This window comes from Pteropus alecto, unplaced genomic scaffold (genome assembly GCF_000325575.1).
Source record: "Pteropus alecto unplaced genomic scaffold, ASM32557v1 scaffold206, whole genome shotgun sequence".
NCBI lineage: Eukaryota > Metazoa > Chordata > Mammalia > Chiroptera > Pteropodidae > Pteropus > Pteropus alecto.
Genome location: NW_006438906.1, coordinates 4821154 through 4836608, shown reverse-complemented (window position 1 = coordinate 4836608; position 15455 = coordinate 4821154). Strand labels below are relative to the sequence as shown.

The window sequence follows — 15455 nt, the reverse complement described above, 5'->3', positions numbered from 1 at the left end:
CCTATATGAAAGCAGTTCTAGTTCAAATGAAACTCCTTTAAAATAGGCTTCCACATAAAATTCCTTACCTATAGATGTTATAATGAACAATACTATCTGGGTTATTCACTTCAACCAAAGGAGAGTTATGTGGAGTTGATGACTTGTAGACAACTGATAATTTTCGTAACTTACTCTTAAATTTTGAAGTGCTTTTCCTTAGTGATGGTACTTTCCAATTATTTGGTATCAGTATATTTTAGAGCCACTGTTTAAATACAAATGTACATTTTAGTTTCAAGAGTTCTGCAAAAAACATTTACCTTTAGACTTTAAAAAGATTTTTAGAGATCATCTAAAAAAACTTTACTTTACAAATAAAGAAATCAAGGTATTTTACAGGTGAAATTGAAATTCTGTGAACTTAATACCTGAGAAGTATTCTGAAAGCTATCAATAGAAATGACTACTCTAATATGTGTATCAGAAAAAGCAATGGAAATACAGTAATTATCAAAATTTAACATGCATAATCATCTCCTGAGGGAGTTTAAAAATTTTATATAACCAGGCCCACCTCCAGAAATACTGATTCACCATGGCTGAAGACTGAAATTTTGTTTTTAACAAGTACCACCAGGTAAGTCTAATGCAGATGGTCTGCAAACCAGTCTGAAAAAAAGGTATAGTGGACTGGAACTGCATTCAGAACTCTAGTACCTGGATCCATTATTTAGTCACTGGGTGACCTTGTATATGTCACTGCCTATACTAATTTAAAAAGGTTATTTTTTCTATAAGTAACATCTGACTTTCCTGAACAAATATACTCTCTTCTTACTTCCATTAAATAATGTTATGAAATACACTGCATTGTTTTGAATTTTACTTATATGTTCTGCTTTTTTATTCCTATTAGACTGAAAATAATTTGAGGTAGGAATTCCATCTTACCTAATTTTTTTCACAAGCTGTTCTCATTTGATAATCAATTTCATTCTGTTCAATCATTTACTGAATGTTTATTATGACCCAAGGTCATACAACTAATAAGTAACAGAACTGGGACTTGAAAATAGCTCTAGTTCATCTGCCTTTACTAACACACTATAGAAGATGTCAAAAATATTTTCCAAATTTAATTAACTGGCTATACTGCCCTAATCACTTTTTAAGTAAGATATTATAGTTTGAAGTAATTAAAATAAATTGTCTAAGATGCCCCCTTTAATATAGTGTCTTTTCTCTGTACTCTAATAGCAATTTGAATATACCAATTATTACTTATTAGAATAATTTATAATTATCTTTCTACATTTGTTTTCTTCCAATTGTGGATAAATTTGAATCTCTATTACAGATACCAGATAATAAGTGATCAATAATTTTATTGAATGTTCAGTAAACTGAAAAGAATCTAATGATATTTATTAAAAGACAATGCCTAAGAAATCAATTTAAAAGATCGAAGAAAATTACCAATTGATCACTGAGTGTCTTTTCGATCTCTTACTAGATGAAGCTTTCCCTGTTGAAACTGAAATACTGGCATACAGTGACAGATTAAGACACAGGAGTAGATACACTAATCATGGAAAAAGAATTCAGGGGGTAAAAGAGCTATGAATACAGTACTCTAGAGAATACACAACACGAAAGATAATTTTTGTGCCCAAGTGATGTTAAACCAATATACACCAGTAGAGAATGGCGTATCTATTAAATGCCTACCATGTTCCAGGCACCATGCTAGATGCTAATGTACCAAATGTATAATATGCAGGCAGATAATGAAAGCAGATGATAATATAGTATGCTTTTTTATTATTGGCATCAACTAGGACTATACGTGGCATTAAATATCATGCATAGATGGAAAAAAGGATGAAAAAAAGGACAAAGGAGGAGAAATGTGAGCAGCGGTAATTCAGTTCATTAACTATTTGGGTATGTAGTTCAACTATAATTCAAACTATTCTGATTCAAATTCTCTCTAGCTTGTTCATATAAGAGAGCATTAGAAATTGATTTCGTTCATCACTGGGTTGAAAAATATGTTATTATGGAATATTACCATATATATTTAGTCAATTAGGTTCTGATGGTCCCTACTCTTAATAAAAGAGAAAAACTATCTCAAAAAGCTTTACCACTCAATTAATTAAATAATTCTTCAGCATCGCCTCCGTGCCACACAGAGAACTAAACACTGAGAATACAGGGAATAAAAAGTCACAATTCTTTGCAAAGTTCATGTAACCTTATAGAAGAAGCCAGACATAAGCACAATAATGACATTATGTATTTTTTCTTCAAAGACTGTCATGAAGTGGAATCTTTCATATAGTGTTGGTTTTGGAAGACCAGACCAGTATTTATGTGTTCATCTTTGTTAAAAAAACAAAAAAAAATCCTTGGTATTTTAATGAATCATATTTGTATTTCATTGACTACACTAAAAAAAAAAAAAAAAAAGAATCCCATAAACTACTAATTATTCTAGTAATTGATTATACCAATGAAAAAGCTCTCGTTTCTCCCCCACATCTATACTTTCTATTCTCAGTGTGTCCTGTTTCCATACTTAAGCCAGACTGTTTTTTAAACAAATATTTCAGCCCAGATTTTATTCCTTCTGCCTAAAATCCCTTTTAACAAATTTACAGAAAAGGTTATCTACCCTCCAAAGACTATCTCATACAAGTTTCCAAGGTAATGTCACACCCTAATCTGCATGGTAATTACTTCTGCTGTTGTCTTTAATCAACCTCACCTTCTATTTCTCCTGAGCATAAGATACTTGAGGATATCAATCATTTTTCACTCGTCTTGTAAGTCCTGTAGGGTTTTGCATGCAGTAAGTGCTGAATAAATAGTCACTGAACTTAAATGATCTGATTAATTGTTTGTGCTATATGCAAAAATAATACTTTCACATTGTTTCTGAAATTTAAAAAATCAAACATATTAATGGAAGAGTAAATTAATTTTATTGACTGATGAAAAACTAAAGCAATAAGAAGTATGGATAATAAACAATAATCATTGAGTTCTGTTGGAATTCTATCTTTCTTTTCATTTTAAGCCAAAAGGACAAAAAACTATAGACTGTTAGTGAGCTAATTGTTTTAAGCATTTCTTCAACAAAAAACTGCATAGTTTAGCAGTTGCACAGCATTAAATATATACATTTTTGGAAAACCCTGAAAGTTTTAATTTTTGTGTTGACCTCAAAGGCTAATAGAATCACCTACACTGGTCGTATTCAGAGTTTCTTTTCCCTTTTCTGCCACCCTGTAAAGAAAAATAGGGCAAATTATTTAGGAAATACCATTTTGTGGGCATTTTCACTTAAAAAATACATGAAACCAAAGGCATTTTGAGATTTGAGAAGGAAGCAATTTATTTTTTGAGTCTGTTGCAAATTTGTGCATACTACTAAATTATTGTTACATGGTTATTTTTACGAATGGTTAAGGTAGGTTGTTATTTCTATTTGAATTAGTCTAGACTTAGTAAGATCACCAGTATCTTTTTTTTTAGAGCTCATTCAGACTATCCCAGATTGCTTTTAAAATAAAACTTTCAATCATTACTAAAACAATTTATTCCATATGATCAGCAAATTTGGTAATTCAGTTCATTCCCCTTTTGGGTAATTCAGTTCATATTAGACATTAGAAATATGATTTTTTCATCACTGCATTGAAATGTAGGTTATACTTTTCATAATGCTCAGTGACAAATATACATCTGTATTTAATGTGCCTGACTGAAACTCCATTTATAATTTTTGACTTCAGACAAGGAAAGAGAAATGCAGCATAAAAGACAAGAAGTATTTTACATTAATTACTTTTAACAGAACATTTTCTTCCTTATTCTGATTTTAAAAGTAAATACTTACTGTAGAAATATGGAAAGTACAAAGGTATAAAGAAGAAAATTAAAATCACCCATAACTACTCTACCCTCCATTTTAACCATAAATAATGGTTTGATGTATCTGCCTTACAATAGTTTTCCTCCATTTTTATAAACTATGACAAATTAGTTGATCATTAGAACCACTTGAGTAGTAATATTTTTAAAATTCTGATATCTAGACTATGTCCTAAACCTATTTATTTAAGATTACCAGGTGTGGGCTGAATTATCTGTAATTCAAAAAGTTCTCAAGTTATTCTGACGATCAACCAAGTTTGGGAACTTTGGAAACTTTTCCGTGGAAAGTGGGTTTCTTAAATGGTGGTTTTATCAGGGCACATGACACCTAGGTCCATTTAATAATGTTGGTAGCTTCTCTTGGTTTCTTTCGTCCTTTTTCTGCCTATTACTTCTCTTTTGGTAACCAAAAACACTTCTATATCAATCTTCTTTTTAAAAAAATCAACTATAAGAACACTGTGATTTATTCCTGACCAAATAAGTTTTGCAAAACTTCAGAGAAATAAGTATGAAGAGATTATGTGAGACCTGAGATGTATAATGACATGTATTAAACACAATATTTCCTGATAGCAGGAAAACAAAAATAAATTTAAAAAAAATTTTCTACAAGTAGATACCCACTATACATAGGTACCAAAGTTATACAGCTTAAAACACTTACCTTGCCCCTCAACAAGATTAAAAAAAAAAAAACTTCAAGGATCTTTTTCAAAGCCTCCTAGGCAAATTCTCCTTCCTCAACTGATGAGATAGCAAAGCTGGGGCCAAACAACTTTTATGTTCTCTAGGCCACTAGTGGCTTTCAAACTTTTTTGATTGTGACCTCACATTAGTTAACATATTTTATACCATGACTTAGACACACATACATACAAATATGTATGTGTGTGTACACACATATTGAAACAAAGCATTGATATTTATTACTGTTTCATCCAGAAAAAAAAAAAATGCTGAATGCCAGCTTGCAAATGCAGAAAAAATGACAGAATTAGAAAAATCACTATTTTGCAACCACCAAAACAATAACTGCTACAAATAGCATCAATGGATGCTAAACCACTGAGTGAAAAGGATATTAACACGAGCTCAAAATATCACTCCACATATTATTAATTACAAAGGGGTAAATATACCTTAACCATGAAGACATCTAGGAGATATTGCTGTACCCAAGTGGTTAAACTTATATAATTGGACAAATGTCATTATATACCTTCCCTTGACATGATTCAATGGCATGTATGCCACATCATCAATGTAGTACCGAGGATTTTTCTGAAATATTTTAGTTACTGCTGTATATGCCAATATCTAGAATAACCTTAACATCTTCTAAAATGTAAATTATATGACCAATAAAATTATTAATATTTTTGGTGAATAAATTTTGGCCTAAGAGTAGTGCATTATTTGTGATAAATACACTTTCAAAATTATAAAAGCATACCTGATATTTGGCTAATTCTGCTTGTAATACTTTCACTTTAGATCTTTCTTGTTCTAATGCAGCATGAAGTGAAGTCACCTATAACCAAATATTCAATTTAAAAAAAAGACATCTTTTGTCTTTTCAGGCAAATACTCTTAATTCTTAACACGTATTCACAATGATGATTTCTGACTACTGGATGAATGGGCATCAGAGGAGAACGCCTCCCCCACCACCCCAATTTCAATTAGGCATTTTACTCAGCTGTATATTAAAGACAGACAGGACCACAGAATAAGGATAGAAAGGGGAGAAAATCAAGTCCAAGAGCAAAATAAGTTTTATCTGCCCTCTCTATCTCTATATTCATAGTCCACATCAACTAAAATATAACCTTATCTTCCCCTATTCTTCAGGACATACACACCTCTCTGACTCAGTAAACAGAATCTTCATTTGTTTGCTATTACATAATAATGAAATATAATTTATATCACTTTCTTGCAGTATTCATGGGCTTTATTTTTGTTTAGTAAAGTTTCATAACTCAAGACTAAAGAACAGCTGAAGAAAACCAGCCTTATTCAGTTTTCCTTACCTGTATAGTTAGCTCATTCTTGATACTTTGAGATTCATCAACTTGCAGAAGTATTTCTGCTTTATCTTTCACTGACAAAAAAGGAGAAAGAGTAATATAATTTTTTTAATCACTCAAATACTTTCACATTACTTTAGTAAACCAAGATATCACTTCAGTCAGGCAAAGATTGTCTTCATGCTTAATGAATGTATTTCTTGACCCAATATAGCTCTTATTTTTCACTGAAAAATGCCAATCATTATCTCCACAGCAGATTTTCTTGGAAAACTAACTTTTCTCTAGTGTTAAAATATTAATTGTGTGTCTGTGTGTGATAAAAAAGTTTTCCCATCTACACTAAAAAGGACAAAGACAGAAAAATAAAAAATAAAAAAAAAATTCACAAAGGGAGAAAACTTTTTAAATGCCTTGACTAATCTTCAAGATTAAAAAAATGTAGTTTCAGTTTGGTTTGGTTTGTTAAATTGTCAGGGTGAGCATACTATAAGGTCCACTAAAATTATTTTTATCTGACATGTCATACCAATAAAGTATTATCAAATAAATGTAGCTCATATGATCATAACTGATCATATAACATCTGTGGTCTCAGAATTATTCATTTTTCTAGAAGTTTTTCCCTCTTTGGGGAACCAAGAGATCTATATTTTGGCCCCTATGTACCTTAACTTTAAAAATTTCCACATGGCTGACAAACTGCTTTATCCATGGTAATGGCTAATGAATGAAAAACTAACTCCTCAACTTTAAAAACAAACTAGGAGAGATTGAAAAGTAAAACTGTAATATAATTAGTAGAGGAGGAAATGTTTAAATAGAGCACATGATACCAGAGCTCTACCAATATAACACTGTAATTCAAATTTATTTTTCATAGTTTAATATGAAGTGCAATAAGGTATAATGCTGTATCAAGAAACAAATCAGTCTCTCAAGAATCAACTTGATAACTTTTACAAATTATACTTTCTATTTTTCCACTCCAGACTTAAAACACACACACACACACTGAGAACCAGTGATCTTTAATAATTATGTAATATTTTAACTATAGTCAGTTCTCCTCTAATGCTTGTTTCAACAATACTGACATATTAGGGAACAAATTAAACATAATAGGAATTTTGCATTTGCTTAAGCACAATTTTGTGCACACAGATGACTGTACTCACGCACACATCTCAAATATCTACCAGATATCTCAGGTCACTGTGTATTGAGAACCATACAAACTTTAAAGTCATCTATCACTTAACAGTAACATACAAGCTGCAACCCTCTGAAGCCTACTTTTACAAGCAAACTAGGTTATGTTCAACGTAAAGTGCCATAGTATAGTATTTGTGTTTAACCATTTTAACATCTATCAACTGTCACACTGTTTTTATTAGAGTCCCATATTTTTAAAATGTGTCATTGATAAAGTTTTTGAGTGTTGTATACTCCTAACTCCAGTTTCCTCATAAATCTTTTTGTTTTAACTATGTGATTCTGCAGACTGGTGATTTTTAGGAATACATGTTGTACCATAACATAACTGACCATATTTACATTATATTATAAATGCTAGAGTATGTATACTCTAATGTACTGTATTTTTCATGTAACAGTTCTATATAAAATATTTCTATTTGGAATATTTATAGTATGGAGTATGGACACTGATTTTATTTACTGGTAGCCATTTTTAATCCATTATTGAGAGTAAGCTTTTATCAGTTAATTTTCTCACTTTTTACAACTATCTCCTTAAAGAATATTTATTTTTACACATTTAAAAATCATATACCCAATGTCCAATGATACTCTTAATTTCTTCAATTAGGAAGATACTTTGTAAACAATTATTTTATTTTCATAATTTTATTCATTAAATGATCCACATGAAGCTCAGTAACATGTACAGATCTAAATGAATCTCAGGATATTGATATCTAATTGTTCAAATAATGCCTTTCCTCATTATTCGTTAACTTCCATTTCACTATAGTTAAGCTGTATAATAGCTGTTATAGTTATATTATAAAAAATTTGAAAGTTATAAAATTAACAGGGAAAATTGTTTATTAGACTTAATTTTGTCTATTCAGAAGACTTTTTCATTTATTCATGTCTTTATGTCTCTTATGGTTTGTAATTCCTTTGCATAAACTTTACATTAAAAAATTAATGTACTTTTGTTATGAATTGTAAAATTTTCATAGAATTGTCAAGGTGTCACTAGGAAATCAACTGATTTGTGGAGGTTTTCATATAACATCAACTTTTCTAATCTTATTACCTCTAATCATTTTTGACTGATTTCTTTAGCTTCCTGCTGGTGACCTATTGCCAAAAGTTTAGAGTGGCAGCAAAAGTATGAAGAGTGGGGGGTCAGAGAGAAGGAAAACCTAAAATGATAACAGGCCTTCTCCTCTAATAATTAAAAAGAATCTCAAGCAAATGTTATTTTTGTTTTCCTGCTAAATTAATCTAATAATTTGTAAGAAATGAAATTTCAAGATTTCTCTTATCTGAATACTTATAAATCTGTATAATACCTAATGTGCTACAGAGTAACTTATAATAATAAAGTTATCAGCAATAATCCAGTTTGTATCACTCTTGGAAACCTTTCTATTTTGTTGTCAATAAATCATATATCTTGAAAATTATCTTCAAATATTTTTTAAGATTAACTTTTAATTCTAAAAACACAAAAATCACTTACTTTCACCTTCCTGAAGCATTTTCAATAACTGTGCATTTCTTGCCTTTACTTCTTTATACTTTGCCTAATAGTCAAAGAAAAAAGATTTAATTTTTAAAAAGTAAATGATATAATTAATAATTTACTATTAATTTATGGAGCTATGAATTCTTGGCTTGCTCAAAGACATAAGTTATTATTGAAAGAAACAAGATGGACGAAAATGTATTCAAAATTTTCTACTACTTAAATTCAATCCCTGGTATAATAATAAAAATTAATATTACAGGTGATTGAAAAATAAAGAAGAGAGGATAAAAGTGGAGCAAACTCTGGAAAATATTAAAATTTCCTAAAGCCTTTCTCTTCCCTTCCGCAAATAAAACCCTAATAATTCAAAAGAATTAGGTGAAAACAAAAAGAAAAATGATTCACAGCTCTGTACCAAGACTATTCAGCATTATACTAGAACTTTCTGTATCTGTTTTATATCTGACACTGTCCAATATGTGGCTATTAACTCCTGGAAATGCACCTAGTGTGACTGAGAAAATAAATTTTTAATTTTATTTTAACTTTAAGATACACACACATAGTGGTTGCTAAATTCTACAGCATAGTTCTAGCTATTCAGTTAAGGCTAAATTTACTAATCTCTTGTTATTTCACTAATTATTGTTAAAGTAATTTTTTACTAATATGAATTGTTAATTTACTGAAATATCTTTTAATTCTTTTTCAATTTTTTCCCCAATGACTTAGCTTTTTCTCATACTACATATATGACACAACTGTACATTTGTGAACAAGAGGAACTATGTTCCCACAGTAATGGCCATAATCCAGGGAATTTTCCCCCTACACTGCCTTTATTGAACATATAACATACTCTGAATTACTTATAAATACTTAATACATTAGAAAAAAATACATTTAATACATTATAGAAAAACAAGAAATCAGAGGAACAGATCAGTATAAGAAACTTGTCATTTCTTCCTTCAACATGTACACAGATATGTACAGAAGTTAGGAGATTCAAGTCTTTCTTGTAAAACAAAGTTAATGTATTTTAAATTAAGTCCAGCAAAGATGGCTTTTACTAAATACTCTGTCCGGTCAATTGCTAATGATAAATCAGTAATGTAACTGAGTAATACTTCAGATAATAGTGAACAGAAGCTGAGCACCACAGTAAATATAAAGGGAGTAGGACCATCTGAGGTTAGAAATGAAGGAGAGAGATGTCAGATAGAAACAAAAATATGAAGGGGAAAACTTTATACAGTCAACTACAAATATATTCACTATGAATACAGAAATATATCCACTGTGAATATAAAACTGTATCTACTATGAAATTCTCACTCTCAGAGTATCAATCAATGTTAATATCTCACCAATCTATCTCTAGCTCAAGTCTTTTTTTGTCCAAGATACAGATCAGTGTACATGGAGGCATCTCTTATATCAGCCTTAGGGTCTAAAGTCAGCTCATAAAGCAAAAATTGCAAATGAGCAAAATTATCCATGAATATTCTTTATATTGCCTATAAAAATAGCATAGTTTTATATATACAATCCTGAATAGTAAGTAAATGTATCTATAAAAACATAAATGTACAAAATACTAGAACCATACCATTTAGAATAGTAAGTAAATGTATCTACAAAAACATAAATGTACAAAATACTAGCACCATATCATTTATAATAAAGAACATAAATGACATATATGGTGCCCTTACTGGTGTGTTTAATTTCATGAAAAAGAGAGCATTTAAAGTTAAATGCACAAATGTTGTGACTCCACTGTACCCACTTGCATCCTGAACATCAATGCCTGAATCTATTGCCATTTCAAACCCAACATGTCCAAAATGGGGTCTGTTATTTCTACTGCCCAAACCAGTTCAAAATGTGCTCTTGCTCTTACACTCAACACTCAATACCTGTTGTTTTACCAAACTATATTAACTCCAGGCTTCAGCTATGTGCATTACCACCTCACATAACAATTCTCAATTCTCATGTCACTTCACTTCTAAAGACCTTTACAGCCTTCAAATGCTGACTCCAACTAACATTTCCAATCTCACCTTCTACAATTTCTCATTTCTCTAATGTCAACGACAAGGTATTTCCTATCATTCCCACATCTTTGTATGTGCTGTTTTCTTTACCTGGAAATACCACCTTTTCTGTAAAATCCTTACTAATTTTCAATAGCAGCAACCAATTCATTCCTGTTTCTGTGCTTCTGGAGCTCTCAGGCAAATCTCACTTATAAAGACTACACTGTACTGCAATTATTTACATGTTTATCTTCACCATTAGACTATATAAAAATATTAGACCATAAAAATAAATTTTATCAACATTCAAATTTTATGTCATTAATGAAAGCATTTAAAAACCTAAATAGCAAATGGTTGGAGGGGGTGGGTGAAAAAGGTGAAGGGATTATGAAGTATAAATTAGTAGTTACATAATAGTCATGGGGATGTGCAGTACAGCACAGGGAAAATAGTTAATAATATTCTAACGGCTATGTAGAGTACCAGGTGGGTACTAGAGTAATTCACTTTGTAAATTATATAAATGTCAGACCATTGTGCTACCTGAAACTAATATAAAATTTTTTAAAAACCTAAACAGCAGAAACATTATTCTCTCAACCAAACATTCGTTACACATATTTACATTGGAGAAAAATAGAAAATATGCAAATTAGTAGTTTACGACAATAAATAAGCACAAACCTCCCACTGAGTGATCACATTTTTCAGCTTCTGGATTTCTGCATCTTTCCTTTCAAGTTCCAACTTTAGTCTTTCAATTCTTCCATCTTTCAAAACTACTTCCTGAAGAGAGAAAAACACTATTTTAGAACTAAGATAGTCTGCTGATTCTGCTTTAGAATATTTTCTTGTGTAAGTTTAAGAGGAAAAAAATCCCCATTTTCCCAATTTTAGTTCACTTTCTACAGCAACCTTAAACTACTGACTTTATTTCCACTTCTAATCAATGATATATTTGCAGTTATGTATAATGTAAGCAAATAAGACATTTATGATTAATCTCAAACTACAAACAATATCAGGGCTTTGAAATATTTCTATGCAGAAACATATTAAAAGTGCTCTATGACAAGCTGTTATTAGTCTATCTTTAAAACCCAAAAATTTGTCTACAGCCATGCCACCCTGAACAAGCCCGATATCGTCTGATCTCAGAAGCTAAGCAGGGTCGGGCCTTGTTAGTACTTGGATGGGAGACCACCTAGGAAGACCAGGTGCTGTAGGCATTAAATAAAAAATAAGGGACTGAAGGCTGACAAGGTCCTTGCAATCTGTGCGGTCAACCAAGGGTTGCCTCGCCTAAACAAAAACAAAAACAAAAACAAAAAGATTTGAAAACTTATGAGAAAACAAACACAAAATAAATAATAAAGAACAAAAATAGTTTTTCTCCATATTAGCAATTAGCAGGAAGAAGATATAACTAGAAAAACCATTTCCTCCCAATAGCAATAAAAAATATCTCTAAGATTAAAATTTAGAAATTTTCAGGATCTATAATGAAAATTACAAAATATTGAAAAGAGATATAAAACAAAGTTTATTTGTAGACAGGAAGACTAAATATTACTTTGTACATTCAATAAAATTTCAATTGAAATTCTGATAGGATTTTGTACTATCAGCAAGACAGTCAAAACTTCATCTGGGAGAATATAGGATGGAAACAAATAAAAAGTTAATGTAATGAAGAGGAATCTGCCTAACAAATAATTGTGTACTACACAGCAAAAATAAATAAAATAGCATGGTCAAGGCACATAGGTTGACAGAGCAATGTACCAGAAAAGAAAGTCCAAAGAGAGATTAAAGATGTAAGAATTTATTGTAATATATTGTATTTTTAAAAAGTGAGAAAAGGCTGAATTACAGAATAATGGTACGTTATAGGACAAATGGAAAAATTTGGAAAAATTTAACTTGGAAAAATCAAGTTAAATTCCTGCCATCTTGCAACATATACTAAAATAAACTTAAATGTAAAAAATCAACCCAAAGTCATACTTCTGATAGTAGTATAATCGGTTCTATTTACTTAATGATTAATGTGGTAATATTAACTTATTCTAAAATTATTAACTGAGTACCTAACTGCTAGGTGCTGGGTATAAAATGGTGACCAGATTCTTGCCCTCATGAGACTTGTCTGATACAGAAGGCAGATGTAACATAAAGAAATGCTACAATTAGAAACCAAAGTTTAAACTACCAAGAAAAGCAGCATAGTGATATAAAGGGAATAACATGAATTACTCCCTCATGGATCAGGGAAGTTCTCTCTGAAGCAGATACACTTAAAATGAACTTTGAGTGATGAGTAGGAATTAGCTAAGTAAAAAGTGGAGGTAAGAGCTTTCCAGGTAGAAAAAAAAAAACAGTATGTTTAAAGGTTCTGAGGCAGGAAAGAGCCTAGAAAATTTGAAGAAAAAGAGGCCAGTATGGTTGGAACTTAGTGGGAAAATAGAATAAGAGATTTTGAAAAAACAGGTAGAGGCCTGATTTTGGAGGGCCTTATAGGCTATAACAATGGTCTGCATATAATTCTGAGTAAAATAGAAAACAGTAAAGGATTCTGAGCAGGACTATAAGTCTTATGTTAGATCTATGTTTTTAAAGGATGATTTTGGGTGATATGTGGAAAATGAATGAGTGCGGTAAGACCACTGGAAAGATCCTTTAATTGCTACTGCAAACCCAAATCAGAAAGATTACGCCTTGTATTCGGGTGGAAGCAGTTTAAACGTAAAGAAGTGTATCATGTGACAAATTATTTGGAAGCAGAATCAAGAGCATTTAATGATGAGGTTGAATGTAGGAATCAAGAGCATTTAATGAAGTTGAATGCAGCAGGTGAGAAAGATAGACATTTCAGGTTTCTAGTTAAGGAATAAGGTTGGTGGATCAAAATTAAAATTTATAAATACTATTAGGCCTAGGAATCTCACTTCTAGGAATTTATCTTAAATAAATGAGGGTAAGAATATCTATCAGACTGTTCACTGCAGATTTATTACATCAAAAAATTGGACAACAATTTAAATGCCCGACTGCAAGATACAGGCTAAAATACATGCTAAATTAAAAAAAGCTATAAACTCTAAAATCGCTAAAAATGATGATATAAACTATAAAATATATTAATATGATCCCAAAATTCTGATGCTATATACCAATGAAAAATACCGGAAGGACATACAACAAAATTAATAACTCTCTTAGAACATGAGATTATGGAAGATTTCACTTAAATATTTCTCTTATCAAAATTGTCTTATACTGAGGTATACATAATCATTTAACAATATAACATACTGTTTTAATTTTGAAAAAATGAAAGCACATAAGTATTAAAATTTAGATGAGTGTGAATATCATTTTTGAGTAGGAAAGTCATTCTGAACATGATGCCAAAAGGAGAAAATTAGAGATTAATAGATTTAACTTGCTGAAAAATCTCCAAAAATACTATAACTAAATCAAAAGAAATGAAATGCTGGAAGAAAATATGTCACAACCCATATAATTGGCATATGACCGATAAACATGAAAAAGTGTACAATCTCAATAGCAAACAAGAAATGTTAAATAATCAAACTGGTACATTTAGAATATTTTTTCTCAGTGTGGGTAAATAAAATTTAGTTATTAAAAACACAATTATTTGATGTTCAAGAACTATTATTCAATAATCTGACATGCTCACCATCTGCATTTAACTAAAAAGTAGTCCACATAATAGTTTCTACATTACTGGGGGGGGAAAGTATATATACACAGAAAAGTAAGTACCATAATAAAACATACACACAGAAACAAATTTCATAAAATATGAATGGATGTCATATACTTGGACATTTTTTCTTTTTTCTTTTTATAAGTGCTGGTAGCATTCTTCTAAATTGATTTCGGGACCTGAGGACTTTAAATGTCAGGTCAAGGACATCGTACAGTAAGTCCTCACTTAAGGCTGTGGATAAGTTCTGCAACTCTAAGCAAAACTACGTATAACAAAACCAATTTTACCATAGGCTAATTGATATAAACAAGAGTTAAGTTCCAACTGCATCTCATCATGTTATAATGAAACGACATCAAACGAAATCATGTTATTTAAGGACCTGCTATATTTGATTCAACAGACATTAAAATTTAAGGACATGGTGTGTGGCATGGTGAAGTCATGCTTTAAAAAAAAGTCAGCTGTTAGCAGTGTATAACATAAATTACGTAGCATGAGAAGTCAGGAGGCAGAAAGACTTGTTAAAAGATTACTGAATACTAGAAAGAGAAATATATTAGAGAAATGTTAGTGAGAATGTAAAAGAATTTGAAAAATATTCCAAAGATTAAAAACTCTCAAGCCATGAAAAACAGTAATGTGAAAAAGATTTATAGTCTGTATATCTAGATAAAATGATGAAACCAAAAACAGAAATGATGGAGGTCAAGCCAAATGCTTGGTTTGGAGAGGAAATAATGAGCCTGAGTTTGGACGTAGTAAGTATAAGGCATCCACAGAATAAAAGGGTAAAATATGCTATGAGGGAAATTAATAATACAAAGATCTGAAGGCCATAAAGAGGAATGGGATCAGGAGTAGATGATCTACCCAATGCCAGTGAAGGTGTGGAAAAATTATCCTGCTACTGTAAGACAATGTTCATATACATCAAGAGCAACACAGATGTTTATATCCTTTGATTCAACTACTTTTTTAAAGAA

At 30.7% G+C, this 15455-nt stretch overlaps 1 protein-coding gene and 1 pseudogene across 2 annotated transcripts in view; one reads left to right on the top strand and one right to left on the bottom strand.

The window, feature by feature from the left end:
• Positions 1-2946: 2946 nt before the first annotated feature.
• The window catches only part of GKAP1 (G kinase anchoring protein 1), a 65305-nt gene continuing 52796 nt past the window's right edge, over positions 2947-15455 (bottom strand). For both annotated transcript variants that reach the window (XM_006916094.3, XM_015592611.2), the window contains 5 exons: positions 11415-11516; positions 8674-8737; positions 5961-6031; positions 5381-5458; positions 2947-3273 (listed from right to left, as the gene is read on the bottom strand). In XM_006916094.3, the coding sequence (XP_006916156.1) occupies positions 3226-3273; positions 5381-5458; positions 5961-6031; positions 8674-8737; positions 11415-11516 (363 nt within the window). In that variant the 3' untranslated portion in view covers positions 2947-3225. The remainder of the gene's footprint in view (positions 3274-5380; positions 5459-5960; positions 6032-8673; positions 8738-11414; positions 11517-15455) is intronic.
• On the top strand, positions 11841-11959 carry LOC112483154 (annotated as a pseudogene).